General features: G+C 42.0%; 1 protein-coding gene across 5 annotated transcripts in view; it reads right to left on the bottom strand.

Moving 5' to 3' along the window:
* The window catches only part of SEPTIN11 (septin 11), a 138,936-nt gene that overhangs the window by 68,844 nt on the left and 49,378 nt on the right, over positions 1-20,714 (bottom strand). For 4 of the 5 annotated variants that reach the window (XR_006791799.3, XM_045880944.3, XM_045880942.3 and 1 more), the window contains exons 3-6: positions 15,601-15,796; positions 8,743-8,929; positions 5,178-5,339; positions 727-823 (exon numbers count right to left, since the gene is read on the bottom strand). Coding sequence is in view for 4 of the 5 variants with exons in the window: in XM_045880944.3 (XP_045736900.1) it covers positions 727-823; positions 5,178-5,339; positions 8,743-8,929; positions 15,601-15,796 (642 nt within the window). In the remaining variant the exon portion in view is untranslated. Of the gene's footprint in view, positions 1-726; positions 824-5,177; positions 5,340-8,742; positions 8,930-9,077; positions 9,232-15,600; positions 15,797-20,714 lie in introns of those variants that run through there. The other variant, XM_064584657.1, reaches the window with a different exon arrangement.

Raw genomic sequence — 20,714 nt, 5'->3', positions numbered from 1 at the left:
CATAAAAATTAAAATTTTCCCAGGAATCCCAAAGGTGTAATTTCTTCTCACTTCTCACAGATTTATTGCCTTTATTCAGAACAAAAGAAAAGGAGGACTGATAGATCTTAAACCAATGAAGGAATTTTCTGTAGTGATCCTACTTAACCTCTAACATTGGGCATCTTCCTTCAATAGGTACAAGGGGAGCAACATATGGGAACCAAGCAACATATGGGAAGCTTCTTTAGATCAGAGACTGTGGTCATGTCCCACAGTGCCAAACTAGGTCAGATAGCCTTATAATTCTCCAGTATTTACTGAGATAACATTTAACTGGAAGACAAGTTTTCCAGAGATAATGGAGAAACAAGTATCCTCTTATTTACAAGAAATGTTTTGCAGCTTCTTTATACTTTGCTGGTGAAACTGGTATGAGAGTGGCTGAAACTGCTAGGCAAGAACTCTTTTCCATCAGGAATGTATGCTGAATTTGCCGCACAAGCCAACATTCTTGAGGGGCTACCACAATGGCACTAGGGCTCAGCACTCACCTCCCCCACGGTCTACCTACCTGGTCACCGTGTCTTGCTTCCTCGCTTGACGACTGTCATGTGTCTAACCCTACTGCTCTCTTCCTCCTGCCTATGGCTGAGCACCTCCCCAAACACAGCAGGGAGGGAAGGAACGTGGACAGTCACCGCAGGGGCTGAATGTAAAGACACCCTTCCCGTACTGCGCACCTACCCTGCACCACACCCCAGGGGTACTGCCTGGCCTTTGCCATCTTGTTGCCGATCTTCACCTCTTCGGTGCTGCCGACCACGGCAAATGGGAGATGGACCTGTGAAGCGACACAAGGACAGAGACGAGTTACCTTCTCCAGCTCCGCCCTCTTCTGCAGGCCTCACTTGGTGGCAGGAGAAAACAGGGAGGGAGGGGAGGAGAGGGAGGAGAGGGTTGGGGCTCTGCAGGTCAGTGGGGTTGGGCTGCGTGCACCCCACCCTTTCTACAACCAAATACGGACTAGGTGATAGGAGCTAGCTTCAAGGGAAGCGGCAGGAGTCTGCACCCACACAGGAAGCTTCAGACTCGTGTTGTACAAGACCACAGCCACTAATATGTGTGGCCACTGAGCACTTGAAATGAGGCTTGTGGGATTAAGACACTGAATTTTTAATTTTATTTACTTTTAATTCATTTACACTTAAATTTTAAAATGGAAGATAAAATATTTTTCCATTAAATAAAATTCTGTTGTTTGGGGACCACACTTCATTTTGCTTCAAACTCAAATCTTCTAAGAAAAGAACCAGTTTGCTCAATGTGGGTGCAAACATTAGAGGAAACTTATCTTTTTGGTAGTTATTTCATATTGAAAAACTTTCAAGTATGTTAGAAGCAACTTGAGTATTCATCCAAATTGGGATATGCTGTAATTATAAAATATACATTGGATTTCAAAGACTTACTGTCAAAGTATCTCATTAATTTTTATATTGATTACATGTTGAAATGATAATATTTTGAATATATTCAGCAAGGCTTTTAAATTAATTTCACATTCCCTTTTACTTTTTTTTTTATAATGCCACTTCCGCCACATTTTTTTAAAGATTTATTTATTTATTTTGAGAGAGAGAGCCCAGAGGGAAGGGCAAAGGGACAAAGAATTCCAAGCAGACTCTATGCTGAGCACAGAGTCCGACATGGGGCTTGATCTCACAACCCTGAGATCAGGACCTAAGCCGAAACCAAGAGTCCGATGCTTAACTGACTGAGCCACCCAGGCAGCCCCTTTTTACCTTTTTAAATGTGACTACTGCAAAATGTTAAATTACTTGTGTGACTCATATTATATTTCTATTGAACAGCATTGCTTTAGATAGTTGGCCATTGCACAAAATTCAAGTCAGAAATACACTTTAGACCAAATTACTGGCCCAAGCCTTGCAGCCCAGACTTATCTCAAGCAGAGGTGGTGTTCAAGACAACGGACTGTTCCACATTGATTTCTTTGGTACCTATGGCTACATTCTGGGAGTAGGGGATGAAAGGGATAGTAATTCCACCTTTTTTCTATTAGCATATAAGAATAAGAAGATTTGAAATGGCTGTTCCGAGACATATTATCTCGAGTTCCTTGATCCACTGCTCTTCTACTGCAGAGAAGCTGAGAAAGACAAGAATGTTTCAAAGCCAAATCCTCTCCCACAGAGGGCATAACCCCCCAGGCTGCCCAAGTGGTATTTCGAAGATGCTCAAGATAGTTCTATTTTCTGGTTCATCTCACACTCTGGAGAAAGGAAGAAAGCACATTCTCTTTCTCAGACTCTGAGTCTGGAACTGTAACATGCTCCCTGAAGTTGAGGAGCACCAGGACCCTTCCAGCCAACATTTTGGTGTAATGACCCAAGAAAACCGTTTTCTCTGCTCACCCTAAGGGACAAAAGCAACTGCCAAAGAAATCTGTTTTCCACCTATCACGTGGGATTTCATCACCAGGAATTGCTTGCAATGGAGAGCCTAAAAAACAATTTCTTGTTGAAGAACAAGATTAATTTGGGACAACCAGCTCAATTAATCAGATAAAGAGAGAAAGAGCCAAGATTCATGGCTCTTTTCTTTCCAAGAAATTTAACACAAATTTAGTTGCATGACCATCCAAAATGATTTAAGAGGATGGGAAGGGAAATAAAGAAAAAATTAGAAGATATTCATTCACGTTATTTCTCGAATCCTACACTGACATCCCAAATCACGGCTCTGCAACAGAATAAACAGTGCTGCCCCGCCCGAGCTCCTGACAACACCATAACACGAGCTAGCTGCTCTGCGGGCGTCACTCCCATCGGCCCCGCTGACATTTGTGCCACGTGAGGGGCGGGCTGCCGTCTCCTCTCACCTGAATACCTACCCACGGGATTGGTGTGGGCACTAAATGTAAATGAAGCCTCAAGCAGCGGCTGGTGCACAGTAAATGCTCCATAGATGTCAGAAACGTCAGGCGCTATGATTATTAAGAAAGCTCTCGGTACTCACAACCAGAGAGTTCTAGACGTGGAGAAGACCTCACATGCTACCTGTTTCGATCCTGCTTAGGAACTCCCTCTACCACAGCTCTTCTAAGTGCTTTGATTCAGAATCTGTGGTCCACCCCCCGGCAGTGGGAACACGCTCCTTCCACGGGGTGCTTGCTATGCTGCGGTGGTCCTGATGGCCAAACCCCTCACTGCCGTTCACTGTTGGTTTCAGCTCTGTCTTTTGAATAAGAGCAGTCACTCTCCCCTATGACAACCTTCCTTTCACACCCCCTCAGGCCATCTCCTCAGGAAGAATCTGCTTCCCAGTTTCCAGAAGTTCCAGAGGCTTTACTATCCTGACCACAGGAGCATGGCAGCCACAGTGGGTCATACAACTCAGACTGTGACCAGACTAGAACAGAGTGGAGCTGGGCTATCTTTGCTTTAATAAGTTCCTAAATTTTAAATTCATACAATAGTCCCAGAGAGGGGAGGAGCTGCATTGACTTCCAAAGTCCTAGGCATATCAGGAATAACTTAAGGAAGAAACAGCGCTACACAGAAAAGTCCGTATGTTGGGGGCGCCTGGGTGGCTCAGTCAGTTGGGCGTCTGACTTTGGCTCGGGTCGTGATCCTGGGGTCCTGGGATCGGGCCCCACATCGGGCTCCCTGCTTGGAGGGGAGTCTGTTTGTCCCTCTCCCCCAGCTCATGCTCTCTCTGTCTCTCTCCCTTAAATAAAGAAATAAAATCTTTAAAAAGAAAAGAAAAAGAAAAAAAAAAAAAGAAAAGTCTGTATGTTGAACCGAAGAAACAAGGAGTTTTGTGGTATAACCCTGTTCTCCTAAATTATGATGGCAAACAACACAGATGTGGGACCAGGGTTGAAATCTCAGTGCTGCTATTAGCTGGCTTTGACCAAGGCATTTAATTCTCCAGATGAGCTTCAGTAGGAGTCCCCTTCATATGAAATGTCTAGCATAGGCAAATCTATAGAGATAAGAAAGTTGAGTGGTGGCTGCCTAGGGCTGGAATGGTTAGAGGGTTGACTGCTAAAAGGTACACAGTTTCTTTTTGGGGTGATGAAAAGGTTCTAAAATTGATGGTGGCAATGGTTGTACAACCCTGTGAATATACTAAAAACCACTGAATTATATGCTTTAAATGGGTAAATTGTACAGTATATCAATTATATCTCAATAAAGCTGTTAATTAAAAAAAAAACAAAACAGTGCCTTTAGTGCATTTAACGACTTCATTAGACACTTTTCATGACCAGATCTAAGGGAAGTAGAACATAGCTCAACCTACTACAACTTAGACTGACTTCTGCTGCCCAACAGCATCCTTTTGGATCATTTTTTAGCACGTATCCAGGGAAAGGCAACTTACTTAATAGCTTCTAATTGCATTTCACTGAAGCTAAGCTACAATTTTAAGAATTCCAAAAACCATCATTGGGCATCTACTACGTGCAAAGAACGCTACTTTTACAGAAGTTATGCATTCCTAAGTGGAAAAAAAAAAAAGTATAGTAATTGTGGCCCAGAGATGAGCCATGCCTGTGAGATACAAAAGAGGCAGTGGGAAAGATGCAGGCGTCAGCGGGCAGCATGGAGGCTCACCACGAGACATCATATCGCAGGTGCACCTAAGAATTGCTGAAGCTTTTGTCCTTTCTCTTCTGACCATCCTGCCTGTGAGGTGAAGAAATTATACCTCGACTGCCAGTTAACCCAATGGTTCAGGAAAGGGTAGGAGAAGCAGAAAGGAGGGAGAAGCAGAAAGGGGGGAAAGGCAGGAACCCATCACAGAAGTCAAAATGAGGCAGGTGGACATATTTCCGCCAACAATGCCAGAAACAAGCAGAGATCTATTTTCTGTAAGCTGCTTTGTATGAGATGGTGCGGGCAGGCATTCCCTTCCCACAAGACTGGCTATAGAAATCTTATCTGTTGGAGTGGGAAGGAAACTGGAGATTAGCTTGCCTAAGTTTCCCATTTGACAGATGGAGACACTGAGGAGCAGGGTGGTTAAATGCCTTGCCATAGTGACAGGGCTGGACCACACTGAAGAATCAGATTCCCGGTCCAGGGTTCTAGTCACTCTACAATGCTGCTGCCAAGAAAAGCTTTCAGGAAAATTACCGGTAGGTTCTTCCTAACTTGAGGACTTACGCTCATTGTTGCATTAATCTCCGCCACCGTTTCTTCATCTGTGGGGAACTGATATATCTGGACTCCATTGCTGACCAGTTCACTCATGATCTTACTCTTGAATTTGTGCAGTTCATTTTTGGCAATGGTGTCAGCTTTTGCAATTATTGGAATGATGTTCACCTATAAAACAAACACATCTATTTTTACACAATTCCAATGTAAGAAAAATAAGACAAATGAATGAAACATAATAAACAACAAAAATTGTAAAGCTTCACTTAAAAAACAGAGATGATATTGAAAATCAGACTTTCTGCCCAGATGCAAAATTAAGAAGATATGGGATAATCTTTTAGCTCCATCTGTGAACACTTTTACTTCCTCCCATCCGGCACTGAGAGCATACTTGTAATTTCCTCTTCTGTGCTACCTCATTTTTTTTTCTTTTTTTTAACAGACTAGAAGGAAGTGTTACTCTATGACAAATAGCGATAACAAAGCCTATTCTTTCAATAACCAACCACTCCTTTTAGACCCCTCCCAGCTACTTTAGGAGCTTGATTTTAGCATGTTCCTAACAGTGTAATAGCCAAGACTGTGTTAGTCAGAACAGTGGAATATCCAACTCTCCCAGGATAACATCCTCTCTTTTTTTCTAATGACTGCTAGGAGTGGAGAATCTATGTATTCACTGAAACAAAAACAGTTTCACCTACTTTTAAAATTCTCAAAATCATACCAACTAATTCTCTTGAAACACTGGTTTCTATCACATTACTTCTTCATACCAGAATGAGACCTGGTGCCAAAGACAAGGCTCACTTTCAGGGCACAGGCTACAAAGACCAGGAAGAAGGCCAAGTTTGACAACCGTGGCAGAAAGCCCAGCGTGAAAGCCAGGGACACCCTCAAGCACAAGCCCCAAACCCCAACGTCAGTCATTCTTCCAACTTTCCCCAGCACTGTCCACACAGCACATTTTTTAAAATTCCTTTTTTAAGATTAACTGTCCTCCACTCCGTGGTAGGTACAGCGCTTTCATAAGACACTACGGACATCCAATACCTGGGGCCATGCTTTCCACCCAGCTCAGGGCAAAGAGAGACAGACTTGGTGAGAAAGCCGTCCTAGCAAGAGAATGAGGGAGTCTTTAAGGAGGTTTTCTTGGTCATGTTTTACTTCCTTTGCTTCTCCTTTTATTCCAAGAGCCAAATCAAAATCTCTGATACATCACAATGAGGAGACATGTGGATAGAAAAACCTATTCTTCCCCTATTCCTCTACCCACTCCTACCCTCATTGTGCCTAGGCTCATCCAGCAAGTCACAGACCGAGAAACACACTGGTGGTGGGGAAATGTGTGGGTCAGGACCCGAGGAACAAAACACTAGCCCGTTGTTCTTACTGGCTATCTTTTGTACACACTTAGCATTCAGTTAATATTACAGACAAAATGGCAGAGCGTCATAGTTTCTTGGGCCACTCTGATCAGAGTAGATAGATGAACAAAGCAATTTAGATTTAAAATCTTCTTCCTTGGGGGGCCTGGGTGGCTCTGTCAGTTAAGCGTCTGCCTTCAGCTCAGGTCATGACCCCAGGGTTCTGGGATGGAGTCCCGCATGGGGCTCCTTGCTCGGCAGGGAGCCTGCTTTTCCCTCTCCCACTCCGCCTGCCAGTGTTCTGTCTCTCTCTCTGACAAATAAATAAACTTAAAAAAAAAAAATCTTCCTTGGTAGCAAGTGCTTGAAAAATCTTTTCTGGAATTATCATATATTTGTGACCTATATAGTTAAGAGCCTGAACTCTTCACTTTGCTTGTATCAACAAACCTTTTTGCAAATACCATTTTCAGATGCTCTCCAGCATGCCCAGCTCTACAGCAATAGTGATTCTTTGAAGGCAGTTTAACTTGCTTTCTGGGGACTTTTTTGTTAGTTTGTTTCCAGCTGTGTTTACTTTGCCGTATTTTCGTTCCTTTTTTCCCTTTTTAACTCAACTCTACTAAGCATAACCCTGTTGTTGAATATTAGCCTGGCTTGGCCCACCGACGTGGCCTCAGTCAGGAGCCCTCCTCCGTCCCTGCCTGTCCCCCAGCCCTGTGGCCAGGACAGGACAGCCCAGGGAGCCTGCCTCGCAGCCCAGATCCTTCCGCCGTCCGTGGCTAAATGCAGCTGAAACAAATGTGATGGAGAAGGGTTTCCGTGTGTTCTCGGGAGAGCACTCCAGCTGCGGTAATCCACTCAGGCCATCAGACTATGTTTCTGTAAACCCGAGCGTCTGCACGTGCTGGAAGCCTAGGAGCCTGGCTCTGCGTCAGCCACGGCCGGCGCTTTGGCCGCAAGTCCAGACAGAGGCCGTGGGGACAGGCTGCTCTTCCGAGTGTTCTCTGTCATGTTCCTCTGGAGAGAGAGCATCTTTCCGACAGTGTTGTTTAGACAAAAAAATTACACCCAACAAAACCCTCTAGAGATGGTAAGACTCTTCATGGAACTCAAAAAGAAGGTTAGGAGAGAAAACACCACAGCTTCTTTTGGGGGGTCCTTCCCATTGTCGTTTGCTTCTTTGTTTTCAGAATGTACTGTCTTCCATTTATTTCAAAATGAAAAAATCAAATTAATTGTAAAGTAGGTCACTAAACGTTATCAAACTTATCAGGACTTTCCTTCAAATGTTGTGAAAGGGAGAAGTTATTAATGTGGAAAGCTCAGGTGTCAAACGGAAACTACTTTGTAAAAACACACGGGTACAGTTCAGTTTTAAATCTAAGGAATCGGACTGCCCTTATCACCTAAGTAAAAAAAAAAAAAAAATTAACACCTTTTTTTTTCCACTCAAAACTTCATATTAAAGCCAAACTTTTAAAGACTTTTAACAAAGAAATTTAAAGAAAGCTTTTAAGAAAATAAACAAATGGTGACTTTGTATTTCAATCTCCCTAAATTTAACCCCTCCTATGACCTTTTAGGTGCCTCCACTATTTAATTCCCCATCCCTCATCAGAGCACCCATTGGTGCTAATTTAAGAACTAAAAATACCTGGTAAAGAGCTCCATGGTTTTGTTTGTTTTATTTTGTTTAGCCTAACATCCAGAGGTTTTGAAGCATTTTTCTCACATTGCTAAACCCTATTGTTCCTTAAACCAGGAAAGACAATTAGGGGGTTGGAGGAAGGGGGGAGGGATGAATAGGCAAGAGCACAGAGGAGTTTTAGGGCAGGAAAAGTACTCTGTGTACTATAATGAGGAATACAGGTCTTTATAGATGTGTCCCAGCCCACAGAATGTATACCACCAAGAGGGAACCCTAATATAAACATGGACTTTGGGGGGCTGACGTGTCAATGTAGGTGCACCCACTGTGACAACGTGCCCATCGGGTGGGGGTGTTGATGTGGGGGCAGGGGTATACGGGAATCTCTGTACCTTCCTCTTAACCCTGCTGTGAACCTAAAACTGCTTGGAAAACAGTCTTGTAAAACAAAACAATACAACCAAATGACATTAAAAGGAGAAAATAAGTCAGGGCCTTCAGATAAAGGTGATCTAAAAGGAGAGGGGACAGTGGCCAGGGTGGTAGTGGGTACCTTGCTATCCAGCTTTTTCATGGTGACTAGATCCAGAGACTTCAGGGAATGGCCAGTGGGGGCAATGAAGTAGAGGCATGCGTGGATCCTGGTGTCGTGGTAGTTGAAGAGAGAACGTTTGATCTTCAATTCCTCTTGCAGGTAGGCCTCAAATTGGGCATCAATATACTCCACTATTGGCTTATAGCTAGAATGCAGAAGAATGTTCTGTAAAACACACCTTCAAATGAGCATGTTTCTAGCCGTAAACCTCTCATGCAGTTCAGTGCAGGACAATCCTTCTGTAAAGTCTCCAATGGCTCCCTTGCTTATGAGCTAAAGCCCCAAAGCCTTACCTGGGCATCCCGGGCCTTCCATCCCTGGTGCCTGAACATCTCTCAAGCTCCTCTCTCCCACTCCCTCCCTGGCTCGCCGCTTCTGTCCCAGTCACACACACGAAGCTTTCATCTGCCTCTGTGCCTTTGTTCACGCTAGCCCCCGTACCGGGAACAGACCTCTTCCTAGTATTCTCCTGGCTAACATTCATCCTTTAAAACAGAGATTATAAATATGTGAACCATGCTGTCACTTCCCATGGAAGACACTACTAAGAGATTGTGGCATTCTCTCCTGCTGGGCTAAAACGGAGTCTCAGAATCTGTCTTAATAAAGTGATTCTGACAGCCTCTGCCAACTGATTGACTTTGGTGCACAAAAGGAAAGTGGTTTTCAATTTCAGGCAATGGTATCACCTAGTGGGAGCTCTTCCGTGCTCCCTCCACAGCTTCATCTATAAACTGAGGGGCCTGGGTGATTAGGAGCTTCAAGATTACTTCCAACTCTGAAATTTTATGGTTGGAAGATAAACTTTGTAACCCTTCTCAGCAAATCATAATTCAAATTCAAATCTGTTTTGAATAATTACGTATGATTCTATTAATTGACCATAATCATTAATAGTATATTGGGAATATGCATTCAATAAACCAGATGTTCTCCAGGGACTCAGCAGTACATTAGGTAGGTCATTGTGGAAAAGCTATAAACTTTCAGGTCTCCAGGGGACTGCTCAGAAGTCAGAAATAAAAACCTTTCAACACTTGGCTCCCCTAACTCATATATTAAACTGAAATCCTTGAAAGGGAACTACAAATCTTTGATAATGTGGATGACAGCAGATAACCTGAGAGAGCAAACAAACAAAACAAAAAATATATTTATAACCAAAAACTGAAAGCACTCAGAAAAAAGTTTTTTGATATTTTTCCTTGGTGACTCATCACAATCCACTGATTCAATTTGAGCAGACAAAATCTCTAGTGGTTTAAAGAAAAAGCAGGATATGCCTCTGTAATAACAAAGTTCTAAATACGACAACAGAAATCCCAATAAATTCTAATAGAAAGAATGAGCAAGTGATAAATTTCTTCTATATTTTGCACTTTAAAACACAGGTAGGTATTACATAACAATATTAATAATATTATCATAGGATAGTGGTTAGAAGCATGGATTCAAGCCAAACCAACTTCAACTCCACAAATTTACTACCTATGTGACTTTGAGCAAGTTACTAAACATCTCTGTGTCTCAATTTCCTCATAGGTAAATCAAGGACAAAAAAGTACCTATATCAGAGAGCTACTGTGGCAAATAAGCTAATATGTGTAAAGGACTAGCACAGAAGAGTAGGATATAACTATTTCACAGTAATATAATAAAAAATAATAAAAAACATATAGGAGAAAAGCAAGCCTGACTTTTTAGAAAGAGAAGGGGGAAAAAGGAACCCTACCCTCACCTGGCTCATGGTAACCATTCTGCTGCTGAGCTTGTGCCCTGCACTCCACCAAGGTCCACCCGTGCCAGCCCAAGGCCTCATCTTTCCGTCTCCGGACACTGAGGCAAGTGTTGGGGACACCAGGGTCTTTCTCCAACACCCTCTTCGGAAAGGAAAGGAAAAGCAGCTCACAAGCAATTGCTCCTTCCTGCCTCACCAGTTCATTTTTAGCCTCTCAGCACCACCTCCCCAACAGTGCTCCAAGTATGTTTCTGCTTTCTATTAATTTCCCTCTTGCCCCTGGTGTTGATTCTGATCCTCCAAGATTATGGGAAGCGTAACACCTCTCCTTTTCCAGGGAGGAATGCTTTCTGCCCTGGATTCAATATATCCCAAGAAACCTTTTGTTCTCCGCTTACATCTTGGGTTTCCTTCTGCCTTCCCCTGTCAGGGAGCTCTGGCTAATCTTCCAATCTCCTTCTTTTCCCTTTACGTGATCTCCCTGAAAAATCACATTTACTCCTGTGTTTTACTTACTATCTAAGTGATGATAATTCATAAATCTCTGCTCATAGCCCAGATCTTTCACTCAAGTTTCAGCACCATTCATCCAACTGCTTACGAGATATCTCCATTGGCTCTTCTAACTAAATGTGTCCAAGATGGGACTACTCTTCATCCTGCCCCCAAACCCACACTTCCCTGTATTCCTTCGCTTGGTGAATGGCACCCCCATGCACACCACCCGGGGACCTCCCCTTTTACTCCCCCACAACACATACAATCAAGCATGAAATTCCATCAATTTTAACTTCTAATTGTTATAACAAATTAAAAAGAAATGTATTTCAGGAGAACTATTTACCAAAATCAGTATTCCCTGTGTTTAAGTCAGCCAGTAGTTTTGTATTCCCCTTCATAATCCTTTAAACAAATGATCTGCCCCTCTTCTCCTACTCCTTTCCACTTCTTATCTACATTCACAGTCATAAAGAGAAGGAAGTATAATCCCAATTTTGCCTTTTGCTAGTTTCCATTCTTATAGAAAGGACACCCATTTATTTTCTGTTTGGCCAATTCCAACTTCTCTGGATTACAGTCATACCAAGCAGAGGAAAATGGAGGAGGGAAAATCAAATCTAGTCCTTACATTGTCTCCTTTTAAGGCATGGGGATAGTCCTTTTTACCCACAACTCATTTTTTTCATATACCTCCAGCCACAGAATCCACAATAAAATACAGAGGCTGACCCTGAAACTGATGGAAAAAGATACTTTATACAATGTTTTCTATCCACCCAAGCTACCCACTGATCATTCTTGCAAAAGAACCAACACCATTGTTCAGGGACCGACTCTCCATTTTACATATGGCCAGATACCTCCCATCTATTTTTCTCTACCTTGCTGTTAAGGTTAGTTTTCCTTATCTCTCAACTACCTCCATCAGAAAGTGTGATAAAAACAGAAATTAAAGACCAGATGGTCCACTTTAATACCATTTTATAACTCTGATACAAAGATTTGGTGAGTTTGAGGATTTCAATTATTCATGCTTTTCAGGGTTGATTATCATTACAGTTAGTGACATGCCATTGACATTCTCCCATTTCCCAAATGTGGGGCAAATGAATTATTCTATTTCCAGTTCTATGACAAAACTTGGTTTACCTTCTTCTCCAGACCCCTTCCCTTCTTCACTGAAGAATACAGACAGCAAAACAAAGAAGCCCTTAAACCATGAAGAGTTAATCTTGCTATTAAACATAACAGGAAACCTTACCAGATCTCTCTTCCTGCCTCCTTCTAGCTAGCTCAGTCTCAGGCAGATACTCATGCAGGAATGCTGACATGACTGAAGCCTACATAAACAAGCCAGGACATTCTTGAAGTCCTGCATTCATGGCAGAAAAGCTTGCCTCATCCGCAAAGTAGTAAAAATAATCATGGGTTTAGAGAAACAGCACATTGCTTCCCATACGGTTACATATCAATGCAAAAATGCATATCTCACTTCCAATTCTTTTATGGAAGCAGACTGTCCGAAAAAAAAAATTTTTTTTTAAACAACAGTCATTCGGGTTTAGAGTCAACAATGTCAACAATGCCTTCTAGGGGACAGAGTTCTAAATGCCATTTAAAGAGGTTATGCAACAGCTGTCAAGAAATTTCAGAAGAAAAAAATATTTGGTATCTAGGTTAGGTTAATATCACACTTCCTCTCTTCTAAATCTCCTTGGAAACTATTATTTGACCCAAATGAGTCAGATAATTTCTTAAAGAGGCCTCCAGCTGCAAATAGGAGAATTGGTATTGTAGTAGCCACTTGCTGTTCAGTGCCAGCCAGTGAAAACCAGCAGGCTGAAGGAAAATCCCCACTTGGGGAGAGGCAATTCAGTGCAGCCACTGAGGCAATGACTCTGAGCGGGAAGAGCACATGGAGTCTTAGCAGAAAGATGCTGGAAGATGGTTCTCATTCCTGCAGGAAGGGATCCTGAAAAGGTCCAGTTACTGCCTTCCAATCAGGGAGTGCACAAGCATGACATCTATTTCACTTGGTATTACAAACAGCCTTCAGGCAGTAACCTCTCCATCATTCCTTGGCATTGAGGTCATAAATTAAGAGCAACAGCTCAGCTGCAGGGTCTGAGCTTAGCTGTCCCCCACCCCGCACAATGTACAGATAGTTCATTTTGACCAGATGCGAAATAAAATCCTTCTCACTACATCTAACAATTGCTCCTATTATTACAGGACAATATTTATTGAAGAGCATTTAAATTGCTCTATAGATAAAATGGAGCTCAGTGCTCAGCTAGAGAATGAATTAAATATTTCTTCCTAATTACTGTGTTGCTCATATATACCAGGGTAGTTAAAATATCTCTAGGCAATACACATTCTAGATAAAAATAGTTCAAGTTCCTCTTGATAAAACATATGCATACAATATACACAGTTTTGAGGAAAATTCTTAAAAAAACAAACTCTGGTACTAATAAAATTTCTGAGCCCTAAGCAAACGTATCTTACTGACTTGGGGTTTTATTCCCATTATGTTGTCACTGCACAAAAATGTCTCTGGAAGCCCCCTTCTAGAATCATCTTTGGACCTGCGACAATTTTAACTTTCTCTAACTTCTTTTGAAAATGAATACAATAGGGCATCTGGGTGGCTCAGTGGTTAAGCGACTGCCTTCGGCTCAGGTCATGACCCCAGAGTCCCGGGATCAAGTCCCACATAGGGCTCCCTGCTCAGCAGGGAGTCTGCTTCTCCCTCTGACCCTCTCCCCTCTCATGTTCTCTCTCACTCTCTCTCTCAAATAAATAAATAAAATCTTAAAAAAAGAAAATGAATAAAATATTTAAATAGTCATAAGATATTTGATGTTAAGAATGATGAATAGGATGGATGATCTCGAAAAGGAGTGTGAACATATTTGGGGACTGAGGTTAACATATCGGTTGAGCACCAGGTAGTTTTAAGATTAACAGCTTCCCTCAAATAAAGGCATACAGCAACTCAGAAGAGCCAAACTTACCTGGCTTTATAAATTGAGTACACATTTTATAAAAATAAAACCTAACTGTATTATTTTATAATTATATCTTCAAGTTTATTTGAATGGGTTTTAATGAATGAATACATAAGACTGACTTACAGGTAGTAGCCTCTATCTGCATACAAACTATTGGAACACAATTCTTAGAAAATAACTTATTTCTTAAGCAGGTTAGACATGTCCTTTCTTCCACATATACAGTTTATTGTATAAATTACTTCATAGCTTAACAAACCCCACTGGATAGAGAGGGAAAGTTTAATCCAGTCGACCTAAATTCCTCATTAGGCTTGACTGAAACCACAATCATTCAGACTCGATTTGGCAATTCTACACCCAGCATGCTGCCCACCTCTCTAGCAGCCTAGGGGAAGACCCAGATACTTCACAGAAGGACTCACAGTGCCTCACACCAAGCACTGACATCAACAGCAAGATCCAGTTTCAGCTGGAAATCAAGATTTTTCCAACAGATCTTCCATAAAAATGCTTTCTTCACTTTGAGGTTTTAGGAGTTAATACCATTTTGACTAAAGACTTCAAAATACAGGATAATCCCCTTACTACCACACCCTCTTCCAGGCCTTGCCTTTCACAGTGTCCTTCCTTAGGCCTCTGCCTAAGAATAGGACGGTACACAGTATCACACGTCTAGTAACATTCCCTTAAAGTGAGATAAATTGCCACGGTCCCATAGCTTGTCATTGGCAGAATCCAGGCTATAACCCAGGTCTCCTAAATCCTGGGCTGTGGCTTCTTACAGATGATTTCTCAACAACTCTCAGTTTTCATTGAAATCTGCAAGAATTTGGGGATTAAGTCAAATACCCCAATCTGCCTCAGGGACTAAGAGAGCATGGCAGATGCTCATTCCGAATTCCTCTACTCTTTAATGCCTTCTTATTTTGCAGAGTTGCAAAAAACAAAAACAAAAACCACATTTCCCAGATTCTCGCAGCTCGTGTTGTAGATGTGGTTTAGTTTCTACCAATCAGACGCAGCCATACAAGACCTGGAAGCAGGGAGTGAGCACCACACAGCTGAGGCCACACACAGGCCACACCTGTTCTCCTTGCGAGTGTGATGGTAAAGGCGTGTGGTTATCCGGGACAGAACTGGTGGAGGTTCTAGAGACCTCCCCGCAGTGTCACGGGTACCAAATTATATAAGGTGACTGGTGGCAGGGGCTTCTGCCAATTGTCCTGTAGAATACTGGGGTGTTTCTCTAGATTGCTTTTCCCGTTGGGAAAGCCCCCACATCTAGTTCCATGACCCTCCTGGAAAAACGCTGTAAGCTAACTTATTCCTTCTAAGAAATCCCTTTTTTCCTTACACTAGCTGGAATCAATGTGTTGTCTGGTTCTGACCTCAGGGAAGAACATTCCAAGAAAATTTCTCAGAGAACAAGGATGTCTTTTCTTTTAGGCAACAGAAGACCAGCCCCATAACTAGTGAACATTTAGCCTTTGAATTTACCCAGAACAGGTCCTGCCATCTCTTGATCCATTTATATCCCCATGAAATCCCAAGATGTACCTGTCATCTTTATTTATCTGGTCTCCAAATCCCACGGTATCAACGATGGTTAACTTCAGCCGTACGTTGCTTTCCTGAAGCTCGTAACTTCTGGCTTTTAACCGGACACCTGGTTCATTGTGAGTAGCTGGGTCACTTTCAAATTTGGTGTTGAATAAAGTGTCCATTAACGTGGATTTGCCGATGCCCGTCTCACCTACATAACCACAAGGGAGACATAAGAATGTGTCAATGCCTCTCAGACATCAGTTCAGTTCATCAGGAATTTCTCATGCTCATATTTGTAAAATTTTTGTAAAAGTATCACCAGAAATCCCACTACAAAAAGACAGTTCTTTACATGTGTGATCTATCAAATCCCTCCCTAGATAGGCCTTAATGAATTCCAGAAACCATTTAGCATAAAAGATCTTGCACTTACAGATCAAGATGCTCTTCTTAACCTCTGGACAGAGAAGAAGAACCTGTAAGCTTGCCTGTGGCAGCTTGTACATTTCAAAGACATAAACTGTATCTCTTCCTCTCCTAAATATTGGTGTGTAAAATTACATTACTTTAAAAAATACTATATTGTTTGTTTCTGTTACCAGGAGAAAAAACGCTAATCTCATTTATATTATCCAATGTCACCAAATTATCTGATACCATCTAATGTTGTTGAAAAGAATTACATTTTCAAAACAACACTCTCGACAATAACAGCAATCGTAACAAACCCAGCTAAAGTTACTGAGGGCTTACTTTGTGCCAGGCCCTGCAGCAAGGGCTTCCAATGCATTATCACATTTAAATCCTACTACTCTCCCCCATGAAAGAGGCACTATTGTCCCCTCCATTTCACAGAAGGGGCAGTAAGACCCAGCTAAGTTTAAGGAACTTGTCTAAAGTCACATTGTTCTGTGACAGAGCCAGGGTTTTCACCCAAGTTCATGTGGTTCGAACACTTACACTCAACCAACACAACATCCTGACTTTACTATTAGAGAGAAAACCCACGGCCTGGTATTTTCCAGTTAGAGTTATGCATCTGTGTGACTCCTCCATATTACTTCCATTTTTCCTTCCCTATTCAACTGGAATCAAGATGGAAAAACATTTATTAGATAGTTTTTCCAGTTTCAGGGTGATACCTGTGACAACGAAAGTAAATGAGGTTAAGCAACCTGCAACAGTGGCCTTGTTAATTCACATCGATAATTCAAATCGGTGTTTGCTGAAGCCCTAACATGTGCAAACAAGAGTGGCAGGGACCTGGGACCACTCCACTAATCAAATGAGACCCAAATGTGGAGCAAGAAGAACATTAGTTAGGCCTCCAAAACAGTGTCAAGCAAAACTGTCTCTTAATCCTAATCCTTATGTTGAATTAAAAATAGAACCTACCCTTGTCAAGTGGCGGCGGCAACTGAGTGTGATAGTGGAAAAAGGGATGCAGAAATCAAGAAACATGATCCATAAGAATGCCTTTGTTTTTCAAATCTGGAATATTTCCCAATTACACTTCCAGTTCAATTTAAACACACCAACATGTTGCAGCTCTTTCAACAAATCCAAATCCCATGAGGTTTCTCTTCTAAAGGGTTGCTATGAAGCCTTTTAGGATGGTGACAATTCTGTGGGAAAAAGCTCTGGGATTTGTAGCCTTAAAGCAACTGTCCCACTGTAATGACAGAATTCACTCAATAATTTGAGGTTCTGTAATACTCATTACTTTCAAACACAATGCGAAAGTGAAGGAGGATGGAGCCTTTCTGGATTTGAGCTTCCTCTACTTAGAAGCTTTATGTGTTTTACCACTGGCTATAATGATTCACTTACAGGATAAAAACTGTTAAAGTACATTTGCCTTACTCTTTAACCTTGCCCATTAGGCAGTACCCGATACATCTAAGATCAAAGAATGTCCTCCTTCATCAGGCTGCACTCAGCCAGTACTTCTTCCAGTGCCTACTATGTGCCAAGCTCTGTGTCACGGTCTAGGAATACAACAATGAACTAGCTTGATATGGTGTTCTCCCATTGCTTACAATCTGACCTGGAATGGGACTGAACACCAGTCAGACTCTAATTTAATATTACAGAATGATATTCTAAGTGCCTGCCATAACTGCATTCCTCTTATGAGCGAGACCATACCCTGTGACCTTGCTAGTGACCACAGGTAACTGGATGAGGGCTAGTCCCCCGACCGAAGGTACCCATAGCAGCCTGGTCACTATGCTCTAAGAAAGTGCTCCATACTGGAGAGATACACAATCCGCACACAAAGCAATAGCACAGAAAAGAAAAGATACACAGAGGGAAGTGAATAAGCAGAGGCCTTGAGGCAGAAAAGGCTATAAGTAAATAGAAGATGTGTTGTTGACTAACATTTAGCTGGGAATACAGGAGGAAGAGAACGGATAGATACAGTAGAGCTTAGTATCCGAAATTTATTCATTAATAACATTTAAGTACATCCTATGTGACAAGCATGGGTGCTGGGGATAAAATGGTCAATAAAAACGGACAACTGACACTGACTGAACTTCTGTAATATCCTGAATGTCATTCCAGATCTCCACAAAGTCTGGATGTATAACAGTTGAGACTGTTTCCTGTCTTCCTTACTCTCCTGAATATTCTTACACAGAAGCCCATCAAGGGCCATCTGGGTGGCTCAGATGGTTAAGCATCTGCCTTCAGCTCAGGTCATAATCCCGGGGTCCTGGGATCGAGCCTCCCCCGCCCAGCAGGGAGTCGGCTTCTCCCTCCTCCTTCTCCCTTTGCCCCTCCCCCTGCCCTCCTGCCCCACCCCCACCCCCCCCGCTCCTGTGCTCCCTGGCTCTCTCTCAAATGAATAAAATCTTAAATTTTAAAAAAAAGCCCATCAATAAAAGATCTCTAAACTAGTCTCTGCTCCCTAATGTAATAGAGCTCAATAGCTGATATCCGTGATTCATGGCTTAACAAAATAACTTTGAGCAAAACAAAGTTACTATGTAATGGATACAGAAACAAATAGAGCTCTCACTCTTCGATACTTAGAATCTGGTAGGCAATTCAACACTGAAGGCACTGGAGTCATTTTCAGTATCTGCTACATGTGTAACTTTCTCAAGGGCAGCAAAGTTCTTTTCCAGATTTACCCATTTTCAGAACATGGACAAAGGAACAACAGCAGAACTACCTTATAAAGGTCTCTGCACAAGGTTAAAGTTTCTCTCAGTACAAAGTGACCCATTTAACTTTCATCTCTTTCCCTAAGAAAAGCAATGAAGACTTCAATTTACATGGTAAGGATTCCAGGTTACCTAGACAGGACTGAAATTACCATCTCATTTTACTAGGTTGAGAATTAGGCACATGTGAATCAGGAATAGCATGCTTTTTTTGCTTTGTTTTCTGTTTTTAAGGCAAGGTAATTTTAATTGTCATTTACATTAAGGTGGAAATTATGAACTATTAGCATTCCAAGCACTACTTACAGCACGGGGTTAATCAATGGGTTGGAAAAACCACAGTTCCTCTAAATTTCAGAGTGCGTTGTTTTCCATTTCTATGCTCTGTGCTTTTAAGGGCCGTAATTAGACAGAGCTACTCTTGCAGCAGTGTGATTCACCAAAAGCAGTTGAGAAGCAATGACAGATTTTGGAATAAGAGGAATTACAGAACTAGGGGAGTTCTGAGTGCATCAGTTTGTGAGGCCTCTCTCTATCCTCAGAAAGCAGGGCATCTTCTAGAATTCTGAGCTACCCAAAAGAGCAAAAAGTCTTCATTCTAACTGAGTAACTGAAAGCTTACTGGGCACAGGTTTGGATGCAAACCCAACAACCATAACAATATTTTGAGAAAATAAATGACTAACACCAACTTTGAAGCATTTCAGAACTCCCTAGCAGAGTATCTGGCACAGAACAGGCATTTATTAAAAGTTAATTGAAGGCAAAAAATGATCATGGTGATAATTTATACTGAGATTTGCCATTTTGGTAGATTTTTCAGAGTTTGTTGTTTATTCTGTTATAAATACATCTGCCTAAACATTCCGTTGTTACAGTCGAGATTTACTCTTAAAGAGCTATCTGTGGCTTCTGTTTCTCCTGCTCCTGCGGAGGCTGGTGAACAGGACACCCACATCAAAGTGGAAAGCAGTACTACCTCTTCCATTCTATTCTCAGGCTTATTTAAACCACAGGCTCTAAGCTGGACATGAGAAGGAGGGGGAGGGGGAGGAGGAGGAGAAGAAGAAGAAAGAAAAAAGAAAAAGAAAAAAAGACCCAGAAGGATTGTATTATTAATTAGAAGGTAACTGTAGGGGCGCCTGGGTGGCTCAGTCAGTTAAGTGTCTGCCTTCAGCTCAGGTCATGATCCCAGGGTCCTGGGGATCAAGCCCCACATCGGGCTCCTTGCTCCTCGGGGAGTCTGCTTCTCTCTCTTCCTCTGCCTGCCACTCCCCCTGCTTGTGCTCATTCTCTCTCTGTCAAATAAATAAGTAAAATCTTAAAAAAAAAAAAAAAAAAGACGGTAACTGTAGATTGGTCAAAGAGCCAACCCATGATTCAGCACCTTTTACTGATTGCCAAGTCTGGCAACTTGTTCAATTATCCAAATAATTGTGCATGAAGGTCGGCCTGCTTCCTCTAAATATTCTAGAATTTTATTCTTGGATGAAGCCAGATAATCAGAGAGCTATGTACCTAAGCTGTGTTGTTTTAACTCCTCATCGAAACACCTTTGATGAAACATGCTTTGTCTAATACCACCAGCCTGCATGAGGGACTTGAAAGAACAGCATATGACACTTGGCATTGCATGGATTAACTGCATTGATCTAGGGAATACTTAGGAATCTAGACCTAACTGCAGAGACACGTACCGTATCTCTTCTGAAAATCCATGGGGGAGATTTTTCTAGGTGAAACTATTTCATTGGGAGCAACTGTTTTGTTTTTACTTTACAAATACTATAAATCTGTCATTGTTAAACGTTTAACTTATGTTTGGCACATAATATGTGCTCAGTGAGTATTTTGGGGCTGAATGGATTCATTCCATGCTCTGACCACTGGCTGAGAGACAAATGTATCCCTGATAGAACTGCTACAGACTGACTTGATAGCTTTGAGTTCTGA

Source organism: Mirounga angustirostris, unplaced genomic scaffold, assembly GCF_029215605.1.
Source record: "Mirounga angustirostris isolate CCGP_5_RB_7025 unplaced genomic scaffold, mMirAng1.0.hap1 SCAF_2, whole genome shotgun sequence".
NCBI classification, from domain to species: Eukaryota; Metazoa; Chordata; class Mammalia; order Carnivora; family Phocidae; genus Mirounga; species Mirounga angustirostris.
Note: the sequence above shows the minus strand (reverse complement) of the source record. Positions and strands in the feature narration are given on the sequence as shown.